Below are 8746 nucleotides of genomic sequence, written 5' to 3'. Positions count from 1 at the left end.
GGGAGATAAAGAAGCAACAGATGGCTCCTAATTCAGAAAGGCTTGGTTAAGGATCTCATCATCAACCCTTCCTCAGCAAACTTCAAAAATCACAAGCCTACTAAAAACTGATCACAAGAATTACCTCATCAACAAAATTTGCCAAGTTTCAATTACTTTAAAGAATTCTTTTATGCATAAATGCTTCTCACTCTGGTAATGCAAGTGAAGATGGGGAGTGAAACATAAGATATTTTTAACACTCCATTCATATACAACAAAGACACTGATTTTCAGAAGTATCTTTTGGAAAAGTCTCATGACTTTCTAGCCACGTTTTTATAGCCATTTTCAATACCTCTCTATTCATGGAAAATTTTAGGACTCGTTACAAGCATCGCCGTCTTCATGAGCATTTTTAGTAATGGTTTCAAGGTCTGACATTCAAAACCCTGTCTCTTTCTTTTGGATGTCATTTACCGCAGACACTTCACGATCATGTGGACTCCGTGGATACAGAAGTGACAACATACGAGTACTCTGCATTTTGGAAAGGGGGAAACTGAGGCCCAGGCTTTGGCACTACAAGTCCAAGGTCACACGGCGAGACCGGGGCAAACAGTTGCTATTTTTCTAAGGCTGTCGCATAAGACGCGGCAAGCCAGCACTCATTCCCCAAGGGAAACAGCAGGCAAAGAGCCGCATGCTCACACATCCATGCTTTCTCCCCACCCTCGGGTGCAAAAATGAAAGAGAGGGCTGACTCTTTAGGAGGACCGCTCCGCTGTCAACTCTGAGGTAAGTGTCATCTCTTCCCCCCTTCCCAACCTGCAAAGACGCCCCTATTGGCGAAGAAACTGGTTCTCAAACACACATACACACACTATCCACAGCTTGCGCACCGTGCCCGCTCCCTAAAGCACGTTTCGGCCCTCAAAGCCATCCCGGGACCCAAGCTACCCCGTTCCCCTTACCAAGGAGCCGGAGGAAGATCTGGAGCCCGATGCAGAACCGGCTTTGGCTGGAATCGTAGTAGGAGTTGAAGATGGCGTCGATGATGTAGAGGCAGGGCACCCGGAGCGCCACCTCGAGCGCCGCCCAGACCTGCTGATGGGCCATCCGCACCTGCTGCTGCGGGGGCCCCACCGCCGCCATGAGCCGCTGCCACACCGGGGCTGGGCGAGCCGGGCAGGGCCGCGCGGGGCAGGGCCCGGGACCGCGGCCAGGGGCGGGGGCTAAGGCGGGCGACTCCGCCCCCGCCCTCCCTCCTCTGCTCTCTTACGGCCCGCCCCGCCGCCCGCTCGCCTCTCTCGAGCTGGAGCAGGCGGCGGAGGCAGCGGCGGCGGCTCCCGGGAGGCCTCTGGGTGTCGGTGTTTCCGGTCGGCTAAGGTCTGGCTCCTCCTCCCTCCAACACCTCCCCCGCCCGCGGAGCCACCATCTTGACCTCGCCCGCCTGCCTCTGCCGTTGCTGCTGTTTGGAGGCCAGGGGCCTGCGCCCGCGGTCACGCGAGACCGCGGAGCCCGCGCCGCTGATTGCATCATAATCCGGCGCTGGGGGCGCTCCCCAAACGTCATCGCGCACGGCGTAGCAATCGTCTCGCAGTGTTGCTATGGTTTCCGCCCACCTTCGCGGCTTTGGCCAGACCGCATAGCGCAGGCGCTTTCCGGCAGCCGCGCCCTCTTGACTGAGTGGCTTCTTCACAGGAGGCGATGTTAGCGTCGGTTGGGCTAGGGACTCCCTGCTTCCGTGGGCGGGAATTATTAGCTGTTTTATTATAGTCCATTAAACATCCCATAAACGTGGTTCAGAGCTGCTTGGGAGGAAGAAAGCAAAGGACGCCGCCCGCCAGACCTACCCCCACTCCACGCGGAGGCAGGATCTGGGAGAGGGCAAACATTCCAGGGAAAGTATCTGCGAGGCCGCCTGGGGTCCTGCTGGAGCGTCGCTAAGCGCGCTTTCTGCAGCGGCCGCACTACGTGGCACTGGGCTAGGTGTGGTAGTCGCTGCCAAGAAAAGCATCGCTCTCATCTCTTTGCACATCACCTTTCCTACCTTCTACCCGATTGGACAGAACTGAGGACGCTCATCGGCCGCATTTTGCTAATGTTAAGGGCCACTGTGATTTAAGGGCAAGAACCCAAGCCTCTTTGTTTCTAGTCTTTGAGGTAAGCGCATCCAGGAAATCCCTTCTTTCCTCCTCCGGGAAGAAGCCATAATTAAGTTTTTGTAGGGGATCGGAGTATGCCACCCCAAAATACGCCACTTTGACATAAGGATTATTTTGAGCGGAAGGTAGTTGAGAAACAACAGCAGAAGCTTAAAAAAAAATTTAAGATCCCTGCCTGCCCTCCTCACTGCCACCATTTGTCTAAAAAGCAGGGCATAAATTTCCATTTGTAAAGGTGTCTCCCTCTCCCTTACCAAGAAGAGGGCAACACTTAGACTCTCAATCACCCACAAACCTTACTAAAGGACGCCTTATCTTCCATTAGTTTCCCCCATATGTTTACTTTACCACAAGTTAGCCATCCCTGAAAGCCTAAACCCCTTTTTCTTCTGTCACTTCTCTACAAATTATTTTTTTTTGTTTGTTTATTTTTTGCTTTACTTTACTAACCCAGCCATCTTAAGGGAGATAAAACAGGAAGAAAAGAACCTGACTCATCTGGGCTCCTAGCCCAAACTGCTCTGCTCTCCATTCGTATCAGGGATCTACATGGGTGATTATCCTCTATTAGTTAAAACTGTTAGTTAAAAGCCCTCCAAGAGGGGAGAATTTTAAAACTCCCAACACCCCTTTCTCTGGGTGGAGTTAGGTGTGGTCCGATGATTGACTCACACCCAAACTCCTTACTCCAGTCTCCTGTTTTTCACCTTTTGTTGTTATTCCCCACTAATAATGACTGGCACCATACATTTTATTTCAGTCTTTGCCATCAGCCTTCTTTGGGAGGTGTTACCTGTTTTAGAGAGGAGGAAATTGGGGCTTAGATAGGTTATCAAAATCACAAAATATGTGTATAAGTAGTAAGCTGGTGTGGCCGTAGCTAGTAAGAGTCAAACTTGGGATTAGAACCCAGGACTATCTGAAGCTTAGAACGTCAGGCATCTTTGATTCCTTCCTCTTCTCACCCACAGCCAGTCTGCTACCACATTGTATCCCTTCTTTCCTCACAGTCTCTTGTACCTGTCTCCTTTCTATTCTTTGTATTGTCACTGCCACTATCCTAACCCAAGATCCTACTGTAGCTTGCCTGATTAACTGCAATATCCTCATTATGATTATTATGATCACCACTTTTCCTAATCTAGTCTGTTTACCTCTGCCAGGTTAATTTTCCCAAATTGCACATCTGGGGGATAAACTTGTGGTTCTGACAAAATTCCCAAAGGAAAGCAAACTTGATGAGAGGACTATTAAGGTTTATACAGAAAACCTCAGAGATGTAAATTAGCTTCTCAACTCACCTGTTATTCTGCCTTGATTGCAATTTAAAGCAAAAAAGAGACAAGCTGTTACAGAGAAAAGAGTCTACAAGGATTCATCTTAAGGAGTGTGGTAGAGAAGGCAGGCGAGTACCATTATAGTATGATCATGCAAAATGGAGAATAAAGTAGTTCATGGGTTTCCCTCCAATTTTTATTCAAAAAGTTGAATGTAGTAAATAGTAAATAAAAATCTTGAAAAAATGCTTCAGCCCTTATTGTTTTAATGGTTTCTCATCTTAATTTGATGCACAAATTTTATTACTATAGAATTTTTTTTTTTAAGATTTTATTTTTTTATTTGACAGAGACAGAGATAGCGAGAGCAGGAACACAAGCAGCGGGAGTGGGAGAGGGAGAGCAGGCTTCCCGCCGAGGAGGGAGCCCGATGTGGGACTCCATCCCAGGACCCTGGGATCATGACCTGAGCCGAAGGCAGACGCTTAACAACTGAGCCACCCAGGCGCCCTAGTATAGAATTTTTCTAAAGATTTTATTTATTTGACAGAGAGCAGGAGCGATAGAGTACTAGCGGGGGTGGGGGGCAGGGGGTGATGGGGCGCAGAGGGTGAGGGAGAAGACTCCCCACTGAGCAGGGAGCCTGAGATGGGGCTTGATCTCAGGACCCTGGGACCACAACCGGAGCTGAATGCAAATGCTTACCCAACCATCAGTGTAAGAATTTCTAATTCAAACTAAATCTCATTTGGGCCAAGAACTCTCAGGAGTGCTGGTATGGTCGTTCTTATCTTACATGACTTCAAGTACATCCCTTTAAACTCTGGATCTGACTTTCCCTATCTATAAAACGACGGTTTAATAAGATCCCGGCAAAGTACTTTAAAATACTATCTTAAAACTAAATGTATATTACTGCAGTGGTTTTTAGAAAGCTTAGGAATTTAAAAAATAAAACAAGCTCTCAGAAGATTTTACCTACGCCAGGGATGCACTCTTTTGCTTTACATTTGGCATCCCTTAAGTCTATATTCTAAGTTCAGTTTCATCATGTCTGAGCTTCTCCAGTTGCCTGCTTACGTGTTTTGTTTTTTTGTTTTGTTTTGTTTCTTAGGGAGAGAGAGAAAGAGAGGGGCAGAGGGAGAGGGAGAGAGAGAATCTTAAACAGGCTACATGCCCAGCATGGAGGCCTGATGTGGGGCTCGAACCCACGACCCTGATGTCATGACCTGAGCCAAAATCAAGGGTTGGACGCTTAACTGACTGAGCCACCCAGGCGTCCCTGCCTGCGTACATTTTATGGGTCCAGTTAAGTTAGGAGAAATAATCACCTGCAAGTAAAGATGAAGGGATGCCCTTCCTATACTACCAAAAAATATCCTGTACTACCAAAAAGTTGAGGACTACAATACCACTTAGTAGATGCTATGATTGGAACAGAGGAACAATGGGGGAACATCTCAGAGGAATAGTTTTTTATTTTTTTTAATTTATTTTAAAGATTTTATTTATTTGACAGAGACACAGCGAGGGAGGGAACACAAGCGGGGGGTGGGGGAGAGGGAGAAGCAGGCTTCCCGTGGAGTAGGGAGCCCCATGCAGGGCTTGACCCCAGGACCCTGGGATCATGACCTGAGCCGAAGGCAGACGCTTAACGACTGAGCCACCCAGGCGCCCCTCAGAGGAATAGTTTTTTTACAAAAGGAACTTACTAGCTATGTTTGCTTAGCTTTGCAAGAGGTTTTCTCAGTTTTGTATCAGGAAATGTCTGTGTTAGTCATCTTCTCAACAGAAGCTAAGTTCCTAAAAAGCATAATCCCTCCATAGAACCCACCACAATGAAAAAAAAAAATGCTTTCATAGAAATAGCTGCAATTTAATAGTGAATTTAATCTTTGTTTGGTTTCTACGTTGACTTGAACGTTGCACAACTCAGGTATGTATTTATATTGAATCCACTCAGCAGTGTGGAGGGTGTGTGTGTATTCACGCAGACACACTCCATACACATAAATTGCCTGTGTTTAAAAATAACAATCTGTTCATTTGGCTTTAATGGCTGAGTGCCTTTTAGTCATTCTAAAAAGCCTTTGGAAGTAGGATGTGTAAAAGCTCGTTTGCATTTTCTGTTGATCTTTGCATTTGCCAAGTCTTTGTTCCAAACAGCAGCAACTGATTCTGGGCTATCTTAAGCAAAAAAGGAATTTATTAGAGGGTTATTTTCATTATTTTTCAAATTTCAAGAGTGATATGCAATTGGTCGAGCTTACTGGACCATGTATCTTCCCCTAGCTGTACCAGAGAGCAGATACACGCAGCTTCCTTAGAGGGAGACAGCAGTAGGAAACAGGTACTTAGAACCACCCACTCCACCTCTCCCCACCAATGTATTATGTATTTACTTCAAAAGGAAGTTGGGGATGCTGGTAGGAAGGGTAGGCACTGATAGCCCAAAAAGGGATAAATATGTTCCATAACTTTTTCTCAGACCTTGGGAATTACTTAAAAAAATAATTTCTGGCCTGAAATTACTTTATAGTTTTTCTCATTTCATTAAAGTAAATTTCAGATGGGGCGCTTGGGTGGCTCAGTCGTTAAGCGTCTGCCTTCGGCTTAGGTCATGATCCCAGGGTCCTGGGATTGAGCCCCGCATCGGGCTCCCTGCTCAGCCAGAAGCCTGCTTCTCCCTCTCCCACTCTCCCTGCTTGTGTTCCCTCTCTCACTGTGTCTCTCTCTGACAAATAAATAAAATCTTTAAAAAAAAAAAAAAATTTCAGATATGTCCATCAAAATTCAGCTACTAGTTGAGTCTTCTGGTTTTGTAAATGCCAAATGAATAGGAAAAGTCTGTTGTTTAGTTAAGGAAACAAGAGACTATAGTGGCATTTGGAATCAATGTTGAGTATATATTGACTACTTTGGTTCATTCATTCATGTAACAGACATTGAGCACTATGTGCTTGGCAGTGTGCTTGCCCACTTCTGCCTCTTGTCTCTAGATAGAGTACTTAAACTCTCTAATCATCAGTATCCTCACCTGGGAAAAAGAAAAAAAGATGGTTAATATTGCCAGATAAAGTATGAAATACATAGCATGCATCATCCAGTTTAATCTCAACAAACCTGTTGAAAGACATAGACAGTAACAGTGGCAGAGCCAGGATTCTAACTGGTATTTTTCTGATTCCAGAACCTATCTGATCCTCTGCAAGTAATTTTTCATGCTGGTTACACAAATTAAAACAATATATTTTAAGTACTTAGTATGATATATAGTATGTAATAGTAATTAGTGTGGTGAACAAACTTTAGGAGAATACTCACTGGAAACCTTACAACACTACACACAACACTTCGCAATGGTTCCGTGTATGGCTCAGGAGTACTGTTAAGATATTGTTTGTTAGTTTGGATCGTTATATGTGATAATCATATTCACAGTACTTAAGTTATGTTAGAATGTAAATAGGTGAGAGGTTCAAATATGTTAATTATGTTAAGTGATGGTCAAGAATAATCTGAGGGCCAAGACACTACTGAGAGGCAGAGTACAAGTAACACTAAGTTAAAAACATCTGCCGAGGCAGGGAGCCCAAAGATGGATATAGTACCCCACTGACGGATGGGAAGGATAGGACCCCTCCCCCTAGATGGGATCCTGTAGTCCAGGCTTCTAATAATCACTTCTCATTTCGGAGCTGCACCCAACTGAGTAGAATAAAAGCTTCAAGATGGAATATTCAGTACTGTAAAGATTTCAATTTTACCCTCTATGTTCAATGCAAGCCTAACAAAAAATCTCAACAGGTTCTTTTTCCCAAAAATTGACAAGCTGATTTTAAAATTCATAAGAAAATGCAAAAGGTCAAGAATAAGGCAATCTTAAAGAACAGAGTTGAAGGACATACAGTATCAGATATCAGGGCCTATTGTAAAGATAGAGTAATTTAAACAAGATGGTATTGGTGCTTGGATAGAAAAACAGACTATGGAACAAGGTAGTCTAGAAACAGCCCCACATATACGGTCACCTGATTTATGATAAAAGTGTCACTACAGTGCAGGATAAAAAAACCAGCAATATAATGGGTCTAACAAAGGCTGCATATCACTTAAGGGTGAATGATCCTGGAAGCATTCTCCCTACAGTTAAGAACAATTTAACTTGTATTAGAGATGAGGGGCAGGAATAGGACATGTTAGAATGCCAGAAGCTTCCCTTTTTAATCAAGATTTAGCAGTTTTTAAAATAAATGCTCTTCAGATTGTGGCAAGCCTTTAGTTTCTAGAGTTCTAAAAAAAAAAAAATGTTGATTTTGACAATTTTTGCCAGTGTTCTTATTGCTTTTATGGAGAGGCCAGTTTTCAGAGGTCCTTATTCCATTGTTTTGGAAGTTGCTCATTTTACTCTTGACATTGGGTAGGGAAGTATATCAAGAGACGCCCTGGTGGATGGAGTAAGCGTGAAATATATGCCTTCCTGCCCTCACTGTGTGACAATAATGACAATAACCCTACTTCCTCCTCATGATCACATTCACTTATCCCCACCCAGAATGGGGACTCCTCCTTGCCTGCTGGTCTCTAAGCACAAGGAGCCTGATGTGACTGGGAAACCTCAGTAGGTTAAAGTTTAAAGGGTCTATTATTTTATCTCCTGATGAAACAGTTCCCCAATTAGGAACCAGCCCTCTAGTCTCACAAAGTTGTGGGGATGGGAGGCACAAACTCCCCGGGTGGGCCCGTGGGGACAGGAAGTGGGTATGTTACCTTCCTATTGCTGCTATAACAAATAACCACAAACTTAGTGGCTTGAAACCGCATAAATTTATTCTCAGTTATGGAGGTGAGAAGTCTACAGTCAAGGTGTCAACAACTCTGTTCCTCCTGAAGCGTTCTGGGGGAGAATCCATTTCCCTGCCTTTCTCAGTTTCCAGAGGCTCCTGCATTCCTTGGCTCGTGGCCCCTTCCTTACATTACTGCATCCTGCTTCAGTCATCACACCTCCTCCTACTTGTATTACCTCCCTCTTATAAGGACCTCTGAGATTATATTGGGCCAACCTGGATAATCCAGGATACCCTCCCCATTTTGAGATTCTCTTTTTTTTTTTTTTTAAGATTTTATTTTATTTATTTGACAGAGAGAGAGAGAGAGAGACAGCTAGAGAGGGAACACAAGCAGGGGGAGTGGGAGAGGGAGAAGCAGGCTCCCGGCCGAACAGAGAGCCCGATGCGGGGCTCGATCCCAGGACCCTGGGATCATGACCTGAGCCGAAGGCAGACGCTTAACGACTGAGCCACCCAGGCGCCCCCCCCCCCA

General features: G+C 45.1%; 1 protein-coding gene across 1 annotated transcript in view; it reads right to left on the bottom strand.

The window, feature by feature from the left end:
* Positions 1–2107, bottom strand: part of RNF139 (ring finger protein 139) — a 13323-nt gene extending 11216 nt beyond the window's left edge. Inside the window, exon 1 of the mRNA XM_032415740.1 lies at positions 954–2107. Within this exon, the coding sequence (XP_032271631.1) occupies positions 954–1134 (181 nt within the window). The 5' untranslated portion in view covers positions 1135–2107. The remainder of the gene's footprint in view (positions 1–953) is intronic.
* Positions 2108–8746: the final 6639 nt, after the last annotated feature.

This window comes from Phoca vitulina, unplaced genomic scaffold (genome assembly GCF_004348235.1).
Source record: "Phoca vitulina isolate PV1807 unplaced genomic scaffold, GSC_HSeal_1.0 scaffold18, whole genome shotgun sequence".
Lineage (NCBI taxonomy): Eukaryota > Metazoa > Chordata > Mammalia > Carnivora > Phocidae > Phoca > Phoca vitulina.
Note: the sequence above shows the minus strand (reverse complement) of the source record. Positions and strands in the feature narration are given on the sequence as shown.